The sequence below is a fragment of the Schistocerca serialis genome, chromosome 9 (assembly GCF_023864345.2).
Source record: "Schistocerca serialis cubense isolate TAMUIC-IGC-003099 chromosome 9, iqSchSeri2.2, whole genome shotgun sequence".
In the NCBI taxonomy this organism is placed as follows: domain Eukaryota; kingdom Metazoa; phylum Arthropoda; class Insecta; order Orthoptera; family Acrididae; genus Schistocerca; species Schistocerca serialis.
In genome coordinates, this window is record NC_064646.1 from 35,215,157 (window position 1) to 35,242,346 (window position 27,190).

Here is a 27,190-nt window from a genome sequence, read left to right on the forward strand (position 1 = left end):
CAGCTAACTTATGGTGACAGATCAGCCGGTAAACCAGCTGTTGTTGTTGTCCTCTCATAAAATAAAATAAAATACAACAGTTAAAATGTGGAATAAGGAAAGTCACAAGCATTGTACACCGATGGGTCATCTTCAGGAAGAGAAACACGTGTCACAGGATAAGGTCCTAAGGAGAGGAACATTCACATTACTTCCTCTCACCTGAATGGCCAAAAACAGGAATACTTAAGCCATAGTTTTTTATTTCTTAATTCTGTCACTGTCTCCTCAAACTGGTACCTCAAATATGAGGTAATAGTCCATATTGGATGTCCCTTGCAGGCATCTTACACCACTCCATTTCTTTTAATCCCCACACGTTCTGGCACCATGCAGAATGACACATCCCTCTTCCCTCCTCATTCTTATGTCTACTGGTAGTGTGAGAAGTCTGTCATGTACTGTAGTTGCTTGTCCATTGTGCACAAGTGCTGAATAAATTGAATGGTGCTCACATATAAAGTAGTTACGGAACCCCGCAGTTCAAATACGTCTCACCGATACAGGGCCCTCAAGACTGCATAAACCATAGCATCGTGAAATTCAAACTCATTTGGTAGGTGAACCTTGAGGATCAACCACAGATCAACCGACAGAGAATCCCCCTTTAGACCCCACCGTATTTACTAGAAGAGAGTTAGGTCTTCAGCTAAAATATTATAAAAAAAGTTGATTTGAAAATAGTCTGGGGTACTATTTTTTCTGTACCTTAATGACTTTTAAATTGCCCTAGACCTCTTCAAAAAGCATGGCGATGGTTGGCCCACAACAGGCTCAGCGCAGAAACATAGGCCCTACAAGGGCCCCTTCACACTTAATTTGTAAAGGAGAATTTCAATGCAGAGTGTGCTACAGACTGAGAGACTGGTGACTGTAGCATGACCAATAGATTGTACACTTGGTGCACCATAATGACCTGCTACCAACTTCAGTACAGGAACTAAGTAAGGAGCTCATCTTGAAGGCCACTTTTACGAGACTAATCCTCTCACGATGAACACCATCAATGGTTTTAAGGTATGAACACCCTGCAGACCCATAATAAACAGTACTTTTGTAACCAAACTGTGACCTAATAAAAGAGTTGTTGAGCTGAAGGCATTTGGGTCTGTCTGTTATCCACGCCATATGACTAATGCATTTTATAATACACAGGCCTTTTGTCTTTCGGTTGTTCGAATATTAGATCATTGGGACCACATTAGTCTATAACATCAGTTGAGAAGAATGCACCTCACTCAATGTTTAAAACTAAGATCCGTATCATTCACGTTGAGTTAAGGTAAATTAAACACTTGGTGAGAATGGTTAAAACAAACACAGATGTCTTCTGTAAAGAGGACTTAAAAATCTCTACTATTTGTCCACTTCAACCTCTTAATAGTGAGCTGCAGCAAGTAGGTGGGGGAGGGGGGTGGGGGCGGGGTCTTACAAGGGTAGAGGTGGAGCAGAAAGTAACAATATTATTCAGAAATAGTCAGCACTTTACAGCACTCCCCATTGTGGACATCATTCTATCAATCACTATAGCAAATAAAATGACACTTGAAACACTGAGGCACATTATTCAGATGCACAAGGCTAACAGATGGGATGTGGCCAATGTGCCACCTGAAGTATAATTTAGACAGGAAAAACTGAATGAATATGAGGAATCAACCGAAAACACACACAAGCTGTTGCTCATGGCCAAAAGCTCAACGTGCAGCTACCTCCAGTAAGCTCAGTCACTGGCCAATGACAGCTCCCGAACCCAAATTAGAAGGAGCTGCGACACTCCTAAGTTTATAAACGCTGTGTCTGCCATTCTTACTTCGCATGTTCCCCCCAGCAAGCGTGACATTGCAACAGTTACTTGGGCCAGCACGTCCCTCCCGTGGTTTCAGGATAAGTATTGTGTTCCTCCAAGAATGTGGAAGTTGACCTACAAGCAAAATTTGATTAGAGGAAGATTTTGTAGTTGCCACAATATAATATGTTAAATCTGGTCAATACCAGGAGCAGTTGCCACAGCTTTGGATAAAATCTGTAAGACTTCAACACAGTTATCAGCGAAATACTTTTTTTTTTTTTGTCACATATGTAATTGTTTATTTATCATTATGACCAATCAAATTAATTTTGTGTAATGACTGTGAAACAATTATGAAATCTATGTATGTTAAGGCTGATATGTTTTACGAAAAATGAAAACTATTCTGTACAACAATGTAGGAGACACACTGGCAATGTCAGATTCAGCACTGTACAAATCACTGAAAACTAAAACATATTTGAAAACGGGAATGGATTGCAGTTGAAAGGAGTGGTAGTAGTGGTAGTGGTAGTGGTGATGCAGGGGGGAATGGTGGAACTTTGAGAGAGACCAGACAGAGTTGTGTTTACGGCACAGAGGAGACAAGAACGGCAATCACTGCTAGCTTCAAGTTGCACTGCAAGGTACTACAGCCACAGTACACTGAATACTGAATACTAGTTATGAGGGTCTGAGATGTACTGAAGGAAGATACTGATGAATAGTAGCAACCACTTGGCTATTGTAAGTACCAGGATCATTATCATTGGGAATCGAGCTACCACAGTGTGTAAAGACATAACACTGTTGCCACCAATCTACTACTGCACATCTGCAGCAGTGAAAACTGTAGGATCAAACCTCTGCAGACTTTTAAACGATGTAAAATGCATGCTAGCCTTTTGCATTCGAGGAACAATATAAGTTTTGTATGAAATTTAAATGCTGACATTGAAAATCATTTTCCTAGGTCATTATCACCTGGAACATGGTCCAAGGTCTATTGTATCGTACTTCGAGTGCCGTGCCATAAATGATGATTGTGATAATTATATTTTTTAATGTTACCAGAAAGTGAAACTAAAATTTATCTCTATTTGAAAGTTGGTTGTCAAGTGTTATCTGAGTCGGATACTCTGAGAAGGAAATAATTATTCCATGAATTTGCTATACACTCTCTGGATCTTGATCTACATATTTAATTTGCGACTAAAACTGTATGATGTGCATGCTATTTATAGTGGAATATATACCGATAAAGCTCAAAATGGTGCAACATTATTTTGTTTATCTAACAGTCTATCACAGATTATGAATTTTACAAACGTTTACAGTTAGTAGCCTTTTATATGTATTAATACACAAAACTGCATATGTGGCACATTTTAATTATATAGCAGTAAGTACAGAGAAGACTGAGAACAGAGGGGCTTATACTTTTTGTGCAATTCACCTGGTCCTAGACACTGCCAGTGCTTTCAGACAGAGCTAGAAGGGCTACACAGCATCCACTTTGCCCTAATGGGCAGAAATTTCAGTAGCTTCTTTGTGAGAAATGCTTTGTACCACACATCCGCTTCTCACTGAGCAGCATGTGCAAGGACAGAGAGCCTAACGACAAGTCAACAGCAGATGCAGTATCACTAAACTGTTGACACTGGAACCGGCACTCTTACTGCCTGCTCGGTCACAGGTAATGTCAAAATTTACTACACTGTAATCCAGTATGTTAATAACAGTTTCTATTTTAATACGCTGCAACTTCCATAAAAATTGGTTCTGTTGCATTGTTTTTTTATTTTTGTGTGGAGTAATTTAACATGACAGGGCACTGAAGTTCATCCATTGGCAATTCTAATGCCTACCACACCTGCCAAAGATCCTAAGAAATAAGAAAATTAACTTAATCAGGACATCGAGCTGCCAATTCCTCTTTGTTTCCCAAAAGGAACTTTTATTAATCCTTTGGTTTTGTTGTAAAAATGTTTGAAGACAAAGAAGGGACACGAGTTCATTAACTCTGTTGACAAAAAGGATTTCATCTATACTCCAGCACAATAATGGAAAATTTAGAATGGAATGCAACAATATTATGAAAAAGATAGTTCCCACTCACCAAAAGTGACTCACCAAAAGTGGTGAGTAGGAACTACGTTTTTCATAGTACATCTACATCTATATTCTGCAAAACAACTGTGAGGTGCATGGCAGAGGGTGCGTCCCATTATACCAGTTATTAGGTTTTCTTCCTGTACCATTCGCAGATGGTGCATTAGAAGAATGATTGCCTGAGTGCCTCTGTGCGTGTAGTAATTAGTCTAATCTTATCCTCACGATCCCTGTATCAGCAATACATAGGGGGTTGTAGTATTTCCCTAGAGTAATCATTTAAAGCGGGTTCCTGAAACTTAGTTAGTAGACTTTCTCAGGATAGTTTACACCTGTCCTCAAGAGTCTGCCAATTCAGTTCCTTCAGTATCTCCGTGACACTCTCCAACTGATCAAACAAACCTATGAACATTCGTGCTGCCCTTCTCTGTATACGTTCAATATCCCCTCTTAGTACTATCTGGTACGGGCCCCACATACTTGAGCAATATTCTAGGACAGATCGCACGAGTGATTTGTAAGCAATTTCTTTTGTAGACTGATTGCGCTTCCCCACATTCTACTAAGTGTACAACTTTGCTTCCGCCGTTTGCCAATAGGTGGCGACAACGGTAAGTAGCGGTCGAAAGAAACAGATCACAGACGTCGGGCAGTTAGCTTGGACCTCAGTGAACTTAACCTCATTCAAACATTAGTCGATTTGTGTCTGCATCATAAAGTTGTTCTTGATTTAAAATGTCAGTTTACGAGCCTAGTTCTCATCATTTGCGGGAGGTGTTACTGTTTTGTTTCAATATGAAGAAGACAGCGGCTGAGTCTCATCAAATGCACTCAAGTACGTATGGTAAGGATGCCATTAGTGAAAGAATGTGTTGTGAGTGGTTTCACCACTTCAGCAATGGTGATTTTAACGTCGTAGACTGGCATAGTGGTGGAAGAGAGAATGTTTTCAAAGATGCAGAATTGGAGACATTGCTGAGTGAAGACTCACGTCAAACTCAAAAAGAATTGGCACGATTAGTGGGAGTGACACAGCAAGCCATTTAAAAATGTCTCAAGGCTATGGGTATGATTCAGAAAGAAGGAACTTGGATCCCGTGTGAGGTGAAACCAAGAGACATTGAATGGCGTGTGTGTGTTTGTGAACAGTTGTTTCAGAGGCTGAAAAGGAAGGGATTTCTGAATCACATTGTGACCAGGGATGAAAAATGGGTTCATAACAAAAACCCTAAATGCAAAAAATCATGGGGATATCGCATCCATGCTTCCATGTCGATGGCCAAACCGAATATACACGGCTCCAAGATCATGCTCTGCATTTGGTGAGACCAACTTGGCATCATGTACTATGAGGTGTTAAGACCTAGTGAAACAATCACAGGTGCTCGTTATCAAACACAATTAATGCATTTGAGCGGAGCATAAAAGACAAATGGCTGCAATACAGCGAGAGGCACGATAAAGTGATTTTGCAGCACAACAACGCTCAACCCCACGTTGCAAAAGAGGTCAAAACGAACTTTGAAACATTAAAATGGGAAGTCCTACCCCATCCACCATATTCTCCAGACATTGCACTCTTTGACTATCACCTGTTTAGATTAATGGTGCATGGCCTGGCTGACCAACACTTCCAACCTCATGAAGAAGTCACAAATTGGATCGATTCGTGGATTGCTTCAAAAGATGAACAATTTTTTTCGACGCGGGATTCGTACACTGCCCGAAAGATGGGAGAAAGTAGTGGCCAGCGATGGAAAATACTTTGAATGATACATGTGTAACCAATTTGTTTCATTAAAGCCTCAAATGTTGGGGGAAAAAATGGCGAAAGGTGTACCACCCAGGTATTTGTATGAGTTGCCCGATTCCAACAGTGACTCATTGATGTTATAGAATTTTTTGAGTTCTCAATCCAGTCACAAATTTCACTTGATACCCCATATGAACACACTTTTGACAATAAGCATAGGTGCAGTACTGAGTCAACTGCTTTTTCAAAAATCAAGAAACACTGCATCTAGCTGACTGCTTTCAGTATGTCATGTGAGAAAAGTGCGAGGTGGGTTGCACATGATTGTAGTTTTCAAAGCCGATGCTGTTTGGCACTGAGGATGTCATTCTGTTCAAGATCCCTCATTATGTTTGAACTCAGAATATGTTCTAAGATTCTACAACAAATGAATGTCAAGGACATTGGGTGGTAGCTTTGTGGCTAATTTCTACTGCTGTCGTTGTTGTTGACAGGTGGACCTGTGCCTTTTTCAAGAACTGGGCAAAGTTTTTTGTTCGTAGGATCTATAAGAGATTATAGTGTGAAGAGTGGCTAACTCTGCCACAAATTCAGTATACAGTCTGATAAGGATTCCATCGGGCCCTGAAGCTTTGTTCAATTTTAATGACTTCAGGTATTTCTCAACAGCACTGGCACTAATACTTATTTCTCTCATCTTTTCAGTGATACAATGATTAAGTTGGGGCCATTCTCCTGGATTTTCCTTTGTAAAGGAACAGTTGGAAACGGATTTAAGTATTTCAGCTTTTACTTTGCTACCCTCAATTTCAGTGCCTGTCTCATTCGCTAGGGACTGGACACTAACTTTCGTGACAGTAACAGCCTCTAAATACGACCAAAATTTCTTTGGGTTTTGTGAAAGATCATTTGACAATGTTCTGCTACACAGTAACTGAAGTCATCACTCATTGCTCTCTTGACAGCTAAACGCATTTCATTTAACATATTTTTATCTATAGCTGTAAGCTTAGTTTTACACCTATTATGCAGTAATCTCTGTTTATTTAGAAGTTTCTTTACAGTGACTGTATACCATGGAGGTTCCCTCCCATATTCTTTTAAGCTTGAGCCAGAGTTCCTCTACGTGCTCCTGATCTGTGCTGGAAGTTTCAAGCTCCTACTTAGATATGAGACTACCAATTTTTTATCTAGTTTACTCAACATATATATCTTTCTACTTGTTTTAATTGTCCTTAGTACTTTGGTAATCACTGTTGCCACAAACATGTCACGGTCACTTTCAACGTGGACATCCTAAAAGAGGTCAGTTCTATTTGTTGCCATTAGATCCAATACATTTCCATCATGACTGGGATTCCTAAATATCTGTTCTAGGTAGTTCTAGTAAAGTTTCGCAGGATGTCTTTCACACCCACCACTAACAAAACTGTAATATTCACAATCAATTGTTGGATGATTGAAGTCTCCACCAATGATTACAATATGATTGGGGAACTTAAGTACAAGTGAACTGAGGTTTTCTCTGAAATTTTTGGTTACAACAGGAGATGAGTCTGGTGGGCGATAGAAGGATCCGATTATTATTTTATTCCCAACCCTGTTACTAATAAGGGGAGGCCATTAGGTTGGGATCACAGATTCACTTCTTTGAACACCTTTAGTGGGCCACTAAAACAATATAATGTGCAAGTAGTAAGGCACACTACACTGGAAATTCTGAGAAAATCACAAGAGAAGTTTTATGCGTCTATTAGATAACTGACGTATCAATGCGAAGAAGTTTATCATAAGAAGTCATCGTGACAAAGCAGTTACTGTTTGGGTGTTGCAAGTGGATCGTGAATGGGGCTGCGGTTCGAATCCATTTACATTTAATTTATTTTTTTCATTACTTATCACATTATTTAATTTATGACAATTGAGAGGTAACATAAAGAAAAAAAACATTCATTTTCATATAGCTGTAGTGAATTTCATATGTTATTTGACTATTTACTATTTGTAATTAAATTTTCAAGGATGAGGGGCCGGCTCAAAAGCCCAGGTCAAATTCCAATAAATAATGATGTGAATGACATTAATCACAATAAGCAATATAGCAAGTCACTACGTACCAGAACACAAAAGTAATGTACAATTACTCGTGGAATATGCTCTCAACATCACACATTGCACATTGGTATTTGTCACAGAAACATGGAAAACTTAAATTATAACTTTTTGCCTCATATAAGTTCGTCTTACAAAGCTCTAATGCTAATCACTTGACCACCACGAACTAACTTCCGTCACCTATGCACAGATACATAAGCCACATAAGATATGCATAAAACTTCTCTTGCAGTTTTCTCGGAAATACCACAGTAGTGCACCTCACTACTTGCACACTACGCTGTTTTAGTTTTAATGGCCCACTAAAGGTGTACAGAGAGTTTGAAGTAAATCTGCGATCACAACATTGTGGCCTCCCCTTGTCAGTCTTGCCCAAATAATCTCACATTCAGCTTCAATTCCTATCTCAGTAGCTTTGTCTACTGCAACAAATACACCACTTGCATTTCCCATTTGCCTATCCTTTTCGATATACACTTAAATTTTCTTCAAAACTTTCACCGATATCAATTTCAGGTTTCAACCAGCTTTCTGTACCTCGTATTACGTGGGCTTCACTGCTTTTCACGAGTGCTTCACACTCTGGCAGTTTGTTGCAGAACCTTCAGCAGTTTTCCACTAAGGATTTTAATATTCCACCTGTGGCGGGCATTTGATTTGAACTTGGACTGTTACTTCTGGGTTTCTTACAGCTGTCATTATCCAGATTGGAAGGAGAGTCGCCTACTCTCCCCACACACAGTCATCTACCTGAGTAGCAGCCTCTGATGTTTAGTGCACACCTGACCTATTTGGGGGGACCCTACAGTTCTCAGCCCTATGGCACAAGTCCAGGGAGTCACACCCTAGCTTGTCACAGAACTTTTGAAGTCTCTGGTTCAGTCCTTCCACTCGACTCAGAACCAAAGGGCCACTGCCAGTTCTGGGGACAATGCTACAAATTGTAATCTTCATTGAAACTCCACACGGAAGGCTGGACTTCTCACCCTTCTCTGCCAGTCGCTTGAATGACCCCAGAATGACTTCGGGAGCCCAGACGACAGGCATCATTTGTTCCGAGGTGCACCACAATCGGCAGTTGGTTGCAATATGGTCTCTCAATGACTGCCAGAACAGCCTATTCAAAATGTTGAATGAGGACTCCAGGCATACACACCGAGTGCACCAATTGCTGTCCTTTTCTGTCTGTTTCCGCCATCTCCTCGAGGGGTACCACCATTCGCTGTATGTTTGAACTGCCGATGATTAATAGACCCCTACCTTTTTGCATTTGCCGTCCTGGTACCAGACAAAACAGGTTTCCCCACATCAGGTGAAGTGAGACCCACTGGATCAGTTTCAGGGAAAGACAGCATCCCAATCTTGTTGGTTAGGGAGATCGGCACAACATCCTGAGACCTCCCTGATAACTGTCCACCCTCTACAAGACACCTAAATCTACCATTAACACGCCACTCGCAGTCAAGTGGACATGTAATGACAGATCCCATACTCTCTGCAGATGAGACAAGACCCACAGGAGAGGACAGTACTTGACGTACCTCTGGTACAGTTATCACAGATACACAAGTCTCGGCAGCTCTTCCAACACACCGATTCACAGCAGCTGTCGATCATACTGTTATCAACACAATAAAGTGAACTGTGATTTATTTCACAGCAGAAAAAATAGTGTTTTATCAAATTAGACTCAGGGGGCTGTTGTCATCAGGATAAATAAAACTGGTGTTCTACAGATAGGAGCGTGGAATGTGAGGTCTCTTAATTGGGCTGGTATGTTAGAAAATCTAAAAAGGGAAAGGGATTGATTGAAGTTAGATGTAGTGGGAATTAGTGAAGTTCGGCAGCAGGGAGAACAGGATTTCTGGCCAGGTGATTACAGGGTTATAAACACAAAACCAAACAGAGTAATGCAGGAGTAAGTTTAATAATGAATAAGAAAATAGGAATGCAGGTAAGTTACTAAGAACAGCATACTGAATGCATTATTGTAGTCAAGATGGACATGAAGCCCACACCAACCACAGTAGTACAAGTTTATATGATGACCAGCTGCACAGTTGAAGAGATTGAAGAGATGTATGAGATATAAGAAATTATTCAGCTAGTTCAATCAGATGAAAATTTAATAGTGAAAAAAATTTAATAGTGATGAGGGACTGGAATTCAATAGTAGGAAAAGGAAGAGGAGGAAAAAGAGTAGGTGAATATGGAATGGGGGAAAGGAATGAAAGAGGAAGCCACTTTGTATAATTCTGCGCAGAGCGTAATTTAATCGTACCTAATGCTTGGTATAAGAATAATGTAAGAAACATACGTGGAAGAGACCTGGAGACACTGGACGGTTTCAGATTGATTATATAATGGTAAGACAGAGATTTCAGAAACAGATGTAGAAACACGCGAAGCAATATTGCCGCTACGATTTATCTTTGAAGACAGATTAAGGAAAGGCAAAAATAAACTTACAGCATTTGTAGACTTAAAAAATTCATTTGACAATGTTGAATGAAGTACTCTCTCTGAAATTCTGAAGACAGTAAGGATAAAATACAGGGAGATAATTGCTATTTACAACCTGTACAGAAACAGGGAAGCCGTGGTTGTGAAGGGAGTGACACAGGGTTTTAACACAGCCCTGATGTCATTCAATCTGTGTACTGAGTAAGCAGTAAAGGAAACAACAGAAATATCTGGAGTGAGAATTAAAGTTCAGAGAGAAGAAATAAAAACTTCAAGGTGTGCAACCGACATTTTAATTTTTTTTCTTTTTTGATGCAAAAACAACTCAGGCCATAATCACCTATGTCATAACCTTAGAACACCAATAAGAAGCAGAAGTTAAAAGCAACTATCCGACTGGGAGGAAAGAGAGCTAAGAACAAGGACTTCCTCTTGTAGAAAGATCCACAAAATACACTGTAGAGACAGTGGGATACAAACCAAAGATTACATGTTCTTCACCGTATTGCTACAATTGATAAAAAGTGAAACATGGTCGACAGCCTGCATGCTCTTTACTAAAATGACCGTTAACTCAGATGGCAAACATATGAGATCTGTTCAAAAATTCCAGAATTTTATCCAGAAAATTTTTCTACACTTACCTTTTACTTATTGATCATCATCTCCTTTGAAATACTCTCCTACACAACTAAATACTTCATTCTCAATGCCATTTCCACTTCCAGAAGCAGTCTTGGTATGCCTCTTGCTGGATCATGAAAAATGCCATCTGCGAATTTTCTTTTATTTTGTCTTTCATTGCAAAACTTTGTCCTTTCTATGGGGTTTTCAACTTCGGAAATAAAAAAAAGTCCGCAGGGGACAATGTTTGGAGACTACAGAGTATGACACGGCACAGTGATTTCATTTTTTGTGCAAAAGCCATGCACCAACAGGGATGAATGTGCGGGTGTGTTATTGTGATGCAACAGCCATGAATTCTCTCTCACATTTTCTCGCAGGAGTCACGAAACATCTCTATAGTACTATCCATTAACAGTCTGACCCTTTGGCCCTTGGAGAATCTTTCCTGACCGATTGTGAGCTTTTCTTGGTCTTGGAGAACCTTTCCCAACGCACTGTGAAGATTCAACCTCGATCTGAATGTCATAACTGTAGACCCATGTCTCATCGTGTAACACAGTGTAATCACCAGTTGTGATTCTGTTAAGGAACATCTCATTGTCATCTGCACGATCCAAAAGCTCTTCACAGATTGTGAGGCAAAGGTCTTTCTGATCTTAACCCACGAGCTGTGGAACGAATTTGGCGACAACACAACGCAGTTGACATCCATGCACACGCCTGTATTTGATGTGTAACTACCGGAAGTTTCATTATTGTGTGTCTGCTAGTTGTTGTCCGAGATCCAAGCTAACTGCCTGACATCTGCGATCTGTTCCCTTCGACCGCTACTTACCGCTGTCGCCACCTATCGACAAACGGCGGAAGCAAAGTTATACACCTTGTAGAATATGAGGAAGTGCAACCAGTCTACAAAAGAAATTGCTTACAAATCACTCGTGCGACCTGTCCTAGAATAAGTATGAGGGGCCGACCTCCTCTTGGTCCTCTTGTCTTGAGATCATTTTAGCTAGGTTGCTCATTGGGCACTGACTTTTTAGCCTTCATAATTTGTTAAGTGGTGATCCCCCACCAATTTGTGCTCATTTTGACAACCTTTGATGGTTCACCATTTCGTGACTGAATGCCCTTTTAAAAAAACCACTTACACTCTAGTGTACAAGGTCTGTTAAAAAAATTCTGGAACATTCATTATTTTGTGCCAATGATTGGTTGGAGCAAATATTGAAACAAAACAGTAACACCTCCCACAAATTATGTGAATTAGGCTCGTAAACTGACATTTTCAATCAAGAACAGCTTTACGATGCAGACACAAATCGACTACTGTTTGAATGAGGTTATGTTGACACCAGAAATTCATACAAATGGTTTTGTCAGTGGAACAGTAAAAGCCATGGTCAATGTTCCATGAGTAAAGACAATTGAGACATTGCTGAAGACGCTGCTCTAGGAGACGAGTCCATGGAGAAAGGCACACAAAGTCATCAACAAAAAGGGAGCCAGTGATGCCCAGCAGGAGACATTCCATAATAGAATATGGAGGTTACCAGTCCTCCAGTAGGTGTCGTATGCTTTCTCCAAATCAAAAAATATGGGCACAGTCTGGTATTTCGGCAGAAAGCTGTTCATGATATGAGTTGTCAAAAGACAAGATAGTCAACTGCAGAACGGCATGCTCGAAATCCACATTGTGCAGTGTTTAGCAGATTGCAAGACTTGAGCCACCATACCAGCCAGTCAGGAATTGTGCATGCCATCACCTTGCAAACACAGCTGGTGAGAGAAATGAGGTCACTGCTAGAAGGAAGGTGTTTGCCCTTACTAAACTTAGATATGAATATGACAGTGGCTTCACACCAGCATCTGAGAAGTGTGCCATCTGCCCAGATGCGACTGCACGTATGAAGGAGAAAAAGCTTGCCCACAAGAGAAAGGTGCTGTAAAATCTGAATGTGAACATCGTCCAGCCCTGCGGTAGAAGATCGGGATGAAGTGAAAGCGTAATATAGCTCCCCCATAGTAAAGGCAACACTGTAGCATTCACAACTCTGAGAGGAGAATAGTATCACCTGAGCCTCCTCCACTCGTTTCTGGTGGGATGATAATGGGTGGAGCTCAAAATCTCAACAAAATAGCCGCCTAAGGTGTTGAAGATAGAAACAGGGTCCACAATTACATCACCTGATATGGCCAGGCTGGAAATCTGGAAAGGGATCTTGGTCCCAGATAGCCAATGGAGGTTGCCCTGCATGGTGGAAGAGGGAGTGAAACTGTTAAAAGAACTAGTAAATGAAATTCCGAAAGCTTTTTTGGCTATCCCAAAGACTCCGACAACAATGTGCATGCAACTGTTTATAATGAATACAGTTTGTCATTGTTGGATGACTTAAAAATGTGGAGAGCCTGTCTCCTCATGCGAATCGTGTCACGGCATGCCTCAGTCCACTAAGGGAGCAGGACACAGTGCGCAACAGATGAAGTGTGAGGTATGGAATGTTCTGCAGTGGTATGTAAAGTTCTCTATCTGGTTATCACAACTGGGGAAATGTTGGTCATCGAAGGTCACCACGGAGGAGCATAGCCTCCAGCTGGCCTTTGGAAGCTGTCAATTGGGTTTAAACGTAGGTGGAGTACGTATCAACAAAAAAGGACCACTCGAGACAACAGGCAAGCTGAGCAGTGCAAACGAGAGGTCCAAGTGGGAATAGGTGTGTGTAGAGTCTAAAAGGAACGTGGGTGCTCCAGTGTTAAAACGGATGAGGTTGAGTTGATTGAGAAGGTCAGTCAAGAAGGCACCCCTCAGGAAGGTTATTGAAGAGCTCCTATCGGGATGGTCCACATCAAAGTCACCGAGCAGCAAAAAGGGGTCAAGGAGTTGACCAATAAGCTGGAGAAAGTCTGCCCTGGCAACAGCGAATGATGGAGGGATGTAGTCATAGCAGAGAGAAGAGGTGAAACCAGGAAAACATTGCAGACTGCAACAGCTTGCATCTGTGTGTCCAATGAGACAGTTTGGCCATACACATCATCCTGAATGAGTAGTATAATTCCCCCTAGAGATTGAATGCCATCCTCGGGAAGAAGATCAATGAGGACTGAAAGGAAATCTGGAAGGTCAAAGGGGTTACGAGGACGCAATTTCATTTCCTGAAGGCAGCCACAATTCTCCCTTGTCGGATCTAATGTCACAAACGTTCCATTCAAGAGAAGTCATAATGGGGAATGGGGACGAGGGAACAAATAAAGGGGAGTCAAAGAGGCGGCTGCCGAGTGCCAGCATTTAAAGACTCACTGCTGCAGGGCGCAGAGGCTGGAGGATCATATTCCACGGGATCGATATTCTTGCTGAGTCAGCCTGCAGATTCCAGGGCAGAAAAATGGTAGGCAATGTGCACCACTGAAATGTAGGTCGACCGGGTGAGGGTATCGTGCAACAACACCACTGAAGAGAATCTACAGGCTGGCGAAAGGAGATCATTTGCCTTTGTTTGATTTCTTAGGGTCTTTACAGTTGGCAGATGAAGACTCAGATATTTGTTGGCTGGACAGACGTACAAAGTCTTTGTGGGAGTATTCCTTTTTGTCTTTTCCAACCTGCCGGTTGTGTAGCAGTTGATTTCACCACTGAGGACAAAGATTTGGTGGCTCGGTGTGCGGCTGTAGGAGGAGGAGACAGAGATGCTACCATGCTACTTGGCAGTTTCAGAACTGTGGTTGTGAATTGGAAGTCACAAATCTGTGTGGTTGTATCCTTCTTAGAGTGAGGCATAGCAAGAACAGTACTACAAGTGCCGGATGGTAAAATAAAGGGTTTTTGACTAGCAAACAACTTGTGAGTGACAGGGTAGGGTACTTTTTTCTTCACCTGGACCTCCTGAATGGCCTGCTCATCGAGCTACATGGGACATTCATGAGACGGGGCAGCATGGTTTCCATTACAAATGATAGAGTGGGGAGAAGAAGACGGGCAAACACCTTCTAGAGCATCTCTACCACAAGTAACACATTTGGCTGTGTTTTGACACGACACATGAGTGTGGTTGTAGCATTGACACTGGTAGCAATGCATGGGGTTTGGAATGTACAGTCGGAACATGACGACTTCATAGCCTACCTTAAACTTTGATAGAAGAACCACTTGAACAAAAGTGAGAAAAAGAGTGCACGTAGACACTATGTTTGAATCATCCTTTCCATTACTCGATGGACTGCAGTGATGCCCTGATTGGAGAGATAAGTTTGGATTTCTCCCTAGGCCCGATCATCACGCAACCGAGTGTAAATAACACCACATGAAGAATTCAGCTTACAATGGGCCTCGACACGAACAGGATAGTCATGAAGTGAACCAGTGAGCAGTCGTTGGGCTTGAAAAACACAATTGGTCTCTAGAAGCAAAATCCCATTACATGAGACCAGGACTGCACAGGGCCTGCAATTGTGTCAACACCTTTCTAAATAATAAGGACTGACCTCCTTCAGTACACAATCCACGAGGAACCAAAGTGCAGCTAGGAGATTCTTGGAATCTTTAGCCTCATTCCATTTATGTTTAGTTGATGTAGACTGAGATGGTGACTGGCTCAGTGTGAAAAAAAATCCCCCGTGGTTACCTGTGTCTCTGACGGCATGCCCTTCCCACTGGGGGCCGCATCAGATGGGGCTCACTCACCTTAGGTGATAGTTCACACCTCCAGTCACACCTCATGAACTCCACACAGACGGACCAATTGACAATTGGGAAGGTAACAGCTCAAGCAGTCACACCTCCGTGGACCTGACCTGCACCAGATGGTACATGCGAACCCTACCTGTCAACCCGGGGCTGGGAACTACACCTTACCCAGTCACCTATTATGAGTCAAATTCATGGGCCAAACTTCAGGAGCACAAAGGGAGAAAGGAGAAACAAAGAGAAACCACAAAAGCCAAAGTGGAGGAAGGGGAGGAAATGGAGAAGAAAGAATGAAAGAACAGATGAGGGACTGTTCTGATGCAGAGGATATCGAAACTTCAGAAAACATACACAAAACTATCCAGGATATGTTCACCAAGACAGGGGAAAAAAGAATAAGAGGAGAACGGACATGTAGCATGGAAAGGAAAGAGGTACTGCAAAGGCTGGGGACCCATGGTAGTCAAGGACGAACTCACCAAAGAGTGGTGAGCTCTCTGGGTGGATTGTAATTCTTTTAGTGACCTTAGAGGACTTGGAAGAGCAGCCGAACAGAAAGGACAATGTCTTGAAAGGATTGTATAAGATTAACATCAACAAAAGCAAAACAAGGATAATGGAATGCACTCAAATTAAATCAGAGGATACTGAGGGAATTAGACAAGGAAACTATAATATTTAAGTAGTAGCAAAATAACTGATAATGGCCAAAGTAGAGACACATGTACTGGCTACAGCAAGAAAAGCATTTCAGAAGAAGAGAAATTTGTTAACATCTAATATACACTCCTGGAAATGGAAAAAAGAACACATTGACACCGGTGTGTCAGACCCACCATACTTGCTCCGGACACTGCGAGAGGGCTGTACAAGCAATGATCACACGCACGGCACAGCGGACACACCAGGAACCGCGGTGTTGGCCGTCGAATGGCGCTAGCTGCGCAGCATTTGTGCACCGCCGCCGTCAGTGTCAGCCAGTTTGCCGTGGCACACGGAGCTCCATCGCAGTCTTTAACACTGGTAGCATGCCGCGACAGCGTGGACGTGAACCGTATGTGCAGTTGACGGACTTTGAGCGAGGGCGTATAGTGGGCATGCGGGAGGCCGGGTGGACGTACCGCCGAATTGCTCAACACGTGGGGCGTGAGGTCTCCACAGTACATCGATGTTGTCGCCAGTGGTCGGCAGAAGGTGCACGTGCCCGTCGACCTGGGACCGGACCGCAGCGACGCACGGATGCACGCCAAGACCGTAGGATCCTACGCAGTGCCGTAGGGGACCGCACCGCCACTTCCCAGCAAATTAGGGACACTGTTGCTCCTGGGGTATCGGCGAGGACCATTCGCAACCGTCTCCATGAAGCTGGGCTACGGTCCCGCACCCCGTTAGGCCGTCTTCCGCTCACGCCCCAACATCGTGCAGCCCGCCTCCAGTGGTGTAGCGACAGGCGTGAATGGAGGGACGAATGGAGACGTGTCGTCTTCAGCGATGAGAGTCGCTTCTGCCTTGGTGCCAATGATGGTCGTATGCGTGTTTGGCGCCGTGCAGGTGAGCGCCACAATCAGGACTGCATACGACCGAGGCACACAGGGCCAACACCCGGCATCATGGTGTGGGGAGCGATCTCCTACACTGGCCGTACACCACTGGTGATCGTCGAGGGAACACTGAATAGTGCACGGTACATCCAAACCGTCATCGAACCCATCGTTCTACCATTCCTAGACCGGCAAGGGAACTTGCTGTTCCAACAGGACAATGCACGTCCGCATGTATCCCGTGCCACCCAACGTGCTCTAGAAGGTGTAAGTCAACTACCCTGGCCAGCAAGATCTCCGGATCTGTCCCCCATTGAGCATGTTTGGGACTGGATGAAGCGTCGTCTCACGCGGTCTGCACGTCCAGCACGAACGCTGGTCCAACTGAGGCGCCAGGTGGAAATGGCATGGCAAGCCGTTCCACAGGACTACATCCAGCATCTCTACGATCGTCTCCATGGGAGAATAGCAGCCTGCATTGCTGCGAAAGGTGGATATACACTGTACTAGTGCCGACATTGTGCATGCTCTGTTGCCTGTGTCTATGTGCCTGTGGTTCTGTCAGTGTGATCATGTGATGTATCTGACCCCAGGAATGTGTCAATAAAGTTTCCCCTTTCTGGGACAATGAATTCACGGTGTTCTTATTTCAATTTCCAGGAGTGTAGATTTAACAGCTAGAAAGTCTTCTCTGGAAGTATCTGTGCAGAGTGTAGCCTAATATGGTAGTGAAACATGGATAATAAACAGTTTAGAAAAGAACAGTAGAAGCTACAGAAGAATGCTGAAGATTAGATGGATAGATCATGTAACTAATGAGGAGGTACTGAATAGAATTGTAGAGAAAAAAAAATTGTGGTGCAAACCGACTAGAAGAAGGGATCTCTGTTGGTTGGATACATTCTTAGATATCAGGGGGTCACCAATTTAGTATTGGATAGGTGTGTGGGGGATAAAAATTATAGAGGGTGACCAAGAGATGAATACAGTAAGCAGATTCAGAATGATGTGGGTTGCATTAGTCATTCGGAGATGAAGAGGCTTGTACAGGATATAGTAGCATGGAGAACGGCATCAAACAAATCTTCGGACTCAAAGTAACAACACCATCGACAACAGCAACAAGCTAGCAGTCTGTCTGAAAACAGTAATTGAATCTGTAATGAAAACTATATTGATACATCAAGAATGACCCTGAAGTGATTTGCCCATTATTGAGGAGGCATAGGTTGTGAAACTTCCTGGGAAATGAAAATTTTATTCCAACATTTACTTTTTGGGATAAAGCTTTTCAAAACTGTCTAAGCTATCCTGGCACTACTAACAATTCACCTTACTGCTTTTATGGATGCTTATCAACTGGAGCCCATAGCATATTTTGTGTATTAACAATCATTCAGGTGGGAGTAAGTACATAAGATGATCAATGAGCCTTTAGAGTCTTGTTGGCCACGTAATCGACATGGAGGGAAAAATGAGCAACTGCTACATTCTGGGAATGTAAAGAGACTGCACCTGCTTGCAATTCTGTGAGAAGGTCTACATACAATTCTGTAGGGCGTATCCGTAACAGCATGCAAAAATTTAACAGGGCATAGAGGATCCTCCACTGAACAATTTGAGGTAGGGAACCTGGAGTCAGAGAAACCAGGTTAAGGAGATAATTGGAATAAAATCACATTAATGTGTACTTTTTTATTTACATTAGTTAACTGCAAATACCACCACCGACACAATGAATATATCACTTGTTCTGTACCTTACAAAATGAGTTGAAACTGACAGCCATTAATCTCAATGCTAGCAGGACATACACGAACAAGATTTTGATGCACCCTGACAAATAACACTGGTGTATTTCAAATCACATCACAGGCAGCTACAATTCTGACGACTAACTCCACCTCCGTATCCACTGGGGTCTCGTACACAAGTGACTTTAGATGTCTCCATAGGAAATAATCAAGGGGATTCAACTTAGGTGACCTCGCAGGCCATGGAAGAGGACCGCCTATTCCAATCCAGCAACCCTCCTATTCCAATCCAGTGTCCAGGAAATATTGTACCAGTGCACTCCATTGTACTGTACTGTACATCTCTGAATAGCACTGAGTAATGAATGGGTCTGTCACTGATTCATAGAATGTTCTCTCATGGGACAATGTAAATATGATACAACAGATCTACACTATGGACAAGTAATGTAAACAAAACCTGCATCATTACTTCCAGGTAATCAAGCTCATCCACCTTGTTTCCTAGCAGAAAACAAAGGATGTGCATGTAAATAAAGGGCACAGTACGTGTAAACTTGTACACATGTTAGTTGTAAATAAGCTGTACAACAGTAATCCTAGACAAAGTGTTAGGCAAGTTTACTTCAATATCTCCTTAAGCTGGCTTCTCCAACCACAGGTTCCCTACCTCAACTTGTTCAGTGGAGCATTCTCTATGTCCTGTTACATTTTTGAACACTCTTACAGAAACACCCTGTATAAATGATTAATTTTCATAGCTCTGTATTTTCCAAAGAATTACATGTACAAATATAACTGATGCATGAATAGAACTGTAAACTCATCAAGTTTACATTTTGCACTCTACAAATGTTCTACAAGTTCCCCTCTGGTCACACATCTAAGTGGTAGGGATACCTTATATAGCAACAGCCTGTCAATGGTCTCACAGCAGCACAGAAGCATTTTATGAGGTGTTCCAATATTCTTGGCAGTGGGAGTACGTTAACATGTTCCTTAATGTACCCTGAAGACGAAAGTCAAAAAGCGATAGGTCAGGTGACCTCGTGGCCACAGGAACAGAGTCACATCATCTTCACTACTACACCCAATCCAGCGATACGGAAGTTAATCGCTTAGGTGGTGACGAACGTCAATGCCCCAATAATCAGGCAGTTGCATGTTGCACCACGGGGTGGTTTTCTTCGATATGGGCCACAGTTTGGCATTGGCTGTTCATTCTGGTGGACAGCTGGGTGCTAGTCATAACAACATGAAAAGCTTTGCAGTGACTGCAGCAGAGCTGGTACACGATGTGGCTGCTTTGACAGATGGCTCGGCCTCTGATGGGGTAGAATAAATCTGTGACTGAATTGGAATAGGAAGAACTGGGTGGGTGGATTAGGCAGGTTTTGCATCTGTGTCTTCCACAGGAATATGATCTTTGTGGCAAGGAGTTGGGATGGGGAAAAGCATAGAGATGGACTAGGATGTTGTGGAGGTTGGAGGGACAACGAAACCCCTCTTTAGGAGGGCAGAAAGGATCTTGGGTAGGATGTCCCTCATTTCACGGAATAATGATAAGTAATCAAAGCCCTGACGAAGGATGTGGTTCAGTTGTTCCAACCCGGGTTGGTATTGGTGATGAAGGAACACTCCTTTGTAGCTGGTTCTTGTGGGTGGTGGGAGGATTTTGGGTATATGGAGAAATAGCATGGGATATCTGTTTGAGGACTACATCTGCGGGATAATGCCTATCTGTGAAGGTCTTGCTGAGACCCTCAGCATACTGGGCAAGGGAGTTGTTGTCACTGAAGACTGTCACCCAATAGCAGCCCCTACTGGAACAGTTAAACTACATCCTTCGTCAGAGCTCTGACTATATCTCTCATTGTGCCCTGAAATGAGGGACACCCTACTCAAGACCCTTCCCACTGCTCCTAAAGTGGTGTCCTCTCACCCACCCAACCTCAACAACAACCTGGTAAACCCCTACAGCACTCCCAACCCCTTGCCATAGGGGCCATATCCCTTCTGAATACCCAGCTGTAAGATCTGCCTAATCTACGCACCCAGCACTTCCTATTTCAGTCCTGCCACAAACTTATCCTACCCCATTAGACGTCAGGCCATCTGTCAAAGGAGTCATTCCATACACCAGCTCCGCTGCAATCACTGCAAAACTTTTCGTATTGGTATGACCAGCAACCACCAGAATGAACGACCACCACCAAACTGTTGCCACGAGCAAAATAGACCACCCTGTGGTAAAACATGCAGCTGAAAATAACATGTCTGATTTCAATGGCTGCTTCACTACCCAAGCCACCTGCATTCTCCCCTCCACTGCCAGCTTTTCTGAACGGCGCAGATCGGAGTTATCCTTACAACACTTTCTCCGCACCCAAAATTAACCTGGTCTCAACCTACGGTTACCTACTGTTGCCACACCCTTCACCCAACATATTCCACCCCCTCTGTCCTATCATCTCCACCATATTCTCGTTTCCTCACCCTCTTTGTGTACCACCCCAGCTTTGTACCTGAAAAACTGTTGATAAAGAAAGGGCAGTGCAAAGATGAACAGGCCCCACTGATGAAGCTATCCAAGCACCCTATTCCTTCAAGTGATGCCATAGCCCTTCTGAAGACTGAGAAATGCACTTACGAAATGTTGTTGTGTAGGAAAGCCTGTTGTGTAGCAATCTCTGGCAGGTAAAGTTATATAGTTAAATTGTATAGGCGGCACTATATATACAGACTAGTACTTACTGCTTGCAACTGTCAGTCTATGTCTAGCCTAATATATACATACACTACTACTAACCACTTGTTGCAACTGTCACTCTATGGCTAGCCTGACCCCTCAAATATAGGCTCCCATTGAAATAAAAGCTTTGTGTGTGTGTGTGTGTGTGTGTGTGTGTGTGTGTGTGTGTGTGTGTGTTCAGGTTCAAGGTTTTTTCATGTCTTGCTAAACAGACACACACCTTTTTTGGCAGAGTAGGGTAATAGTATCGCAAATACCAGAATGGCCACAAGAATGTGTCTGCAAACAGTATGCATTCTCCTCCCCCCGCCCCCCCCCCCCCCCCAAAAAAAAGCCTAAACATTGATCTCTCAACAAAAAAATGGTTCAAATGGCTCTGAGCACTATGGGACTTAACTGCTGAGGTCATCAGTCCCCTAGAACTTAGAACTACTTAAACCTAACTAACCTATGGACATCACAAACATCCATGCCCGAGGCAGGATTCGAACCTGCGACCGTAGGCTCTCACAACAGTAAGTAATCAGCTTCGATATATGTCTTTCTCAATGGATGTCTACATATTTTCAACAGTTTAAATATATGGAGCATGTAAGTCAAAATTCCACACGGTTCCTTCATTGCATTCAAACTTCACATCCAACTGCTTTAGAAGGTAGCACTTAAAAACAGAAGATAAAACATTACTCACTCTACCATTTTTGTCACAAAGGCAAGGGGAATTCTGATTCACTCCTTTATGTTTTTAAAGCACATAAAAATGTAGCATATATATGTTTCCTAGGTCATTTTGCACTTTTTTCCCTACAAAAATTCTGCACTTTAAGTCCTTTACACACATTGGGTGTACATTAATTTCTCCAAATATCTTACTCAATCCACAAAAGCTTGTATCTTGCTATGGGAAAACCAAGGAGAATTGTTCCAATTCAATTCTTGTACCAGTGAAAAGATGGGTGATATAAACGTCAGTGTCAGTAGCACTGAGAAATAGCTGAAATCTAAGGTCAATGGCCCAAAGGAATCTCTATGAGGAGTCAGAGTGAGAGTGTGAGTGTGGTTTCAGCTTCCAGAGGCTACAGTTTTTTGTGTGTGTGTGTGTGTGTGTGTGTGTGTGTGTGTGTGTGTGCGCGCGCGCGCGCGCGCACACGGGTGTGTGTGTGTCGTGTCTATTTTCGACAAAGGCCTTGTTGGCTGAAAGCTTATATTGTAGACACTGTTTTTGTTGTGTCTATCTGTGACTCAGCATTTCCGCTATTGGTGAGTAGGAACTTTCCTTTCCATAATATTGTTACATTCCATCCTTGAGCTTCCATTGTTTGACTGTTGTAGAAATTCATGAGTTACCTCAAACAGAATGACTTACTCCGTGCAACTAATAAGAATTCAAAAGCACCGATCATGTGCAATTTGCTCTTTTCTCACGACATACTGAAAGCCGTGGATGAGGGCAGTCAGGTAGATGCTGTATTCCTCAATTTTCAAAAAAAAAAAAAAAAATAAATAAATTAAAAAAAAATTACTGGGTACCACATCTACACATATTATCAAAAGTATACACATAAATGATATCAAGTAAAATTGAGACTGGATTGAAACTGTTTGGTAGGGAGGACGGAGCAAGGTATCTCGGATGAGAGTCATCGTCATATGCAGAAATGGCTTCAGGTGTGTCCCAGGGTAGTGTGATGGGACCCCTGCTGTTCATGTTGTGTATTAATGACATTGCAGACAATATTAATAGTAACTTCAGATGTTTTGCAGATGATGCAGTTATCTATGATGAAGTACTGTCTGAAAAAAGCTGCATAAATATTCAGATCTTGATAAGATTTCAAAGCGGTGCAAAGATTCACAATCTGCCTTATATGTTCAGAAATAACTGCACACTTGACTAAACAAAAGAAAATAGTATACTATGAGTATAATATTGATGGGCAGCAGGTGGAATAGGTCAGCTCATGGAAAAACGTGGATGTAACAATTTATTGGGATAGGATATGGAACGATCACATAGGCTCAGTCATAGGTAAAGTATCTGGCAGACTTTGGTTCTTTGGAAGGATACCAGGTCAATGTAATCAGTCCACACAGGAGCCCGCACAAAATGCACTCGTGCAAGCAATGCTAGAATACTGCTCAAGAGCATGGGACGCACACTTAAGTGTTACTGCCGGCAGACATCGAGCTGGATGCAGCGGAGCTGGGTCAGTTATTGCAGTGGAACAGTTCATGACAATGACACGGAGGGCAGGCAACAGTCCTGGCGTGGTATATCTAACTCTGATTTGAGTGACCACAGACTGATCCTTCACCTGCTGCTGTGCTCTGTTTTCATGTCTTCATGTGTCAGTCATTCGTACTGGTCACGTGTTGCGTTTTCCTCTGTGATCGATCTCTTCACAGCGTTCGAACTCTCTACTGCTCTGCAAATTGACTCGCAAGTCGGTTCAACTCCCACGGTGTTGTCAAGCCACATTCGGCTCATACAGTTTACAACTGTGCCAGCAGTGTGAGTGCACAGCATTGTTACACGTTCTTCAGATAATAAACATACCAAATAGGACTAACAGGGGGTACTTAACGTATACAAACAAGGGAGCACAAATAGTCTCAGGTTTGTTCGACCCAAGGGACGGTGTCACGAAGATACTGGAAGGACTGAACTGGCAGACGCATGATGACAGACATGAACTGTCCTATGAAATCCTATTTTGAAAGTTTTGAGAACCAACTTTAAGTGATGAACCGAGGAATAAACTACAACCCCCCCAGATATCACTCCAAACAGGGATCACCAGGACAAAACAAGACTAATCAGAGCATGCAAAGAGGTACTTAAGCACTCATTCTTCCTTTGATTTGTATGTGAAGGAATGGAAGAAAAGCCCAAATAACTGATACAAATGGGATGTACACACATCAGTGGTTTTCAGCGTATAAATGTAACTGTAGCCATAGAAATGTGAAGACTCTATCCTTGTAAAATGTCTGCAGCCTATAGTTTGTCTATATGTTTGCCTAGTGCTTTCTATAGGAGCTAAATGTCATCAACATTCAACTCATTGTTTCACGTGGGTAACACTTAAGTAATGTGGCAGGTTTTCAGATGTGACATGCAGCATGTTTTGTAAACATCCAATTTCTGAGAGGCACATGAGTGTTTATAAATTACACATGTTTTTCAGTTATCTGGGCAGTCTCGGGTCCACATTAACCCGTATTTTTAAACAAATACCTGTATTTTTAAACAAATACAAAAAGCTTGAATTTTGAGTGTGTGTTTGTGTGTCTATCAACATACCAATGCTTTTGTTTGGTAAGTTACATCATATTTGTTTTAGATATATAAACAAATACCTGCACGCATATACGACACTTGGTTCCATGACTTACCAAAATGGAAATAATAAAACAGGCCTGTAGTTACCTGTAAGATTAGCGAAGTGTTCAACTAAAGCTGTCTTGCCAGAACCAACTGGTCCCTGGAGGCAGATAGCACGACCTGAGACCAGTGCCAAGGCGAGGCTACGCAGGTTTTGCTCCGTAGTTTGTACACCACGCTGGAGGGGCTCATCTCTCTGCAAACCATCAAACACAGACTTTACAGTTAACTCGAGAAGTTTAAAGTTTTCAAGGATAAATCTTATTCTACCCGTGCATCCAAATGGTGGGGCATTTATAACTAGTAAACATGCTGCACATGAAGCCACATTCAACTGGAGAAAATGGAAAATTTCAGGTGATTCACTGCTGTTTACTGCCAGTTGCTTGCACCATTGAAGAAATGCTTACCCTGCAGGGGACGGAGGAGAACCAAAGAGAATGAGTAGAGTCCATAACTTAAGAAAGATGTCTTTTTTTGGGCACTAATCACCACATACTTTTGGCTCGATACAAGACTAAAGTGGCCGTCACCAAAATAGGTACATAGGTGCCTCAAGGTCATGCCAGCTACACGATGCCGTCAGGTGTGAAGTGCTGTGATTTGTCCACTTCACAGCTTTGTTTCCATATACACACTGAAGCAATGGCAGAGGTCAGTGCCAGCTGCATTTTCAGTGTTCTCACGTGGTACTGTTTGTTCACGTGTGGTTTCAGTCTTCCGCAGAAATGTGCATAGGCTTGTGTTTTGTAGTGAAGGTAATGGAGGAGCAAGGGTCTCAACTGCCCAGAGTGTGTAAAGGGCGACAAGACGTTTGAAATTAAACATACATTGTAGTGTACTTTGTACACAATGGTAAGGAGAGGTGGGCTACAGAGTGGAGTGCCAATTGTCCTTGTAGGAATGCTGGACAGGAGCAGAAATCATTAGAGAACCAGTTAACACAACAAATGGACTATTTACTTAACTCGTATGCCACCAAGCAAATGAAGAGTCATTACAAAAAAATGCAGCAAGATACAGAGTCCAACTGTCTCAATGTCAAGGGTGAAGCACGAATGAAGGTATTGTAGCATAGTGGGTCCACGAGCAAGTGGGCCGAACGGCTACCGCCAGCCGCCCCGTACTGCTCCAGGTACAGAGCAACTGGAGGGGTGGCCCAGCAGACGTGTACCGACGGCTACACCGGATCCCGTGCAACTGCTGTCGGTGCAGGCGGACACTCACTAAATTGCTTTCACTCGTGGGAAACACCACTCGTTGAGCGAGTCATTTTTTTTGCAATCTGTTTTGCTCGTTATGCGAACTGTGCATTATGGGAGGTGCTTGTTAAGAGAGTTTCCACTGTAACTGCTTTTCTGCATTGAAAATCTTTCCAATTTTGAAAAGCTGCTGACATAGTCTATCACTATGTATACATACCATATTCTACACTAAACTTACAAACTAATTAACACATATGAGAAACATGCTATCAGGATGAACATATCCAGGTACCTGCTTAGTTGGATCAACTACTGGAAACTGAAAGCCAGCAACTGTAATAACAGATCCCAGCATAGAACACGAGTCGGATGAAGGTGCTTCGAGAATGTCTGATGACACGACTTTGATATTACTGAGTTTTTCCGTGTATTCGTCAAACTCGAGAAGATAATTTTCAGTAGCATTTTGTCCGAACAACAAGTACTGCCGCTCCGAGTCTGACATACCGGTCACAGTTGCTAAACAATTAAGACCGACCCTGGAATGGGGGGAAAAAAAAAAAACATTAGAAAATTAATTGAGGCAGTTTGTCAACACACAAAAAATATACTGATTTATCTTACATTGTTGATTAACTTGGAGGCTATACCCAGTTAATGGATACTCTACCAAGCATTAGAACAACTGGAATGTCATACAGGCACATAAATTATTAACAGTTTTTCTAAAGGTGCGTCAATAGTTGGATCACCCAGAGACGAAAGTGATTAGCTATTCACAAGAAATACTAAAAAAGAAGATGTTTGTCAAGGGACATGTTGATTGTGTGTAGATACCCACTTAGCAATTTTTAACTTGTTCATCCTCTGAAAATTACAAGTTTTGCCTCGGTACAAGTAGCGATCATTCAGATTACTCCTCATTACTTGGTCATCAGTTAAATGCAGGTCAATATGATATTATTCATATTCAT

The 27,190-nt window shown here is 42.5% G+C and overlaps 1 protein-coding gene across 1 annotated transcript in view; it reads right to left on the minus strand.

The window, feature by feature from the left end:
- LOC126418802 (midasin-like) overlaps window positions 1-27,190 on the minus strand; it is a 298,364-nt gene that overhangs the window by 249,700 nt on the left and 21,474 nt on the right. The window contains exons 4-5 of the mRNA XM_050085737.1: window positions 26,509-26,755; window positions 25,057-25,207 (exon numbers count right to left, since the gene is read on the minus strand). Coding sequence (XP_049941694.1) covers window positions 25,057-25,207; window positions 26,509-26,755 — 398 coding nt within the window. The remainder of the gene's footprint in view (window positions 1-25,056; window positions 25,208-26,508; window positions 26,756-27,190) is intronic.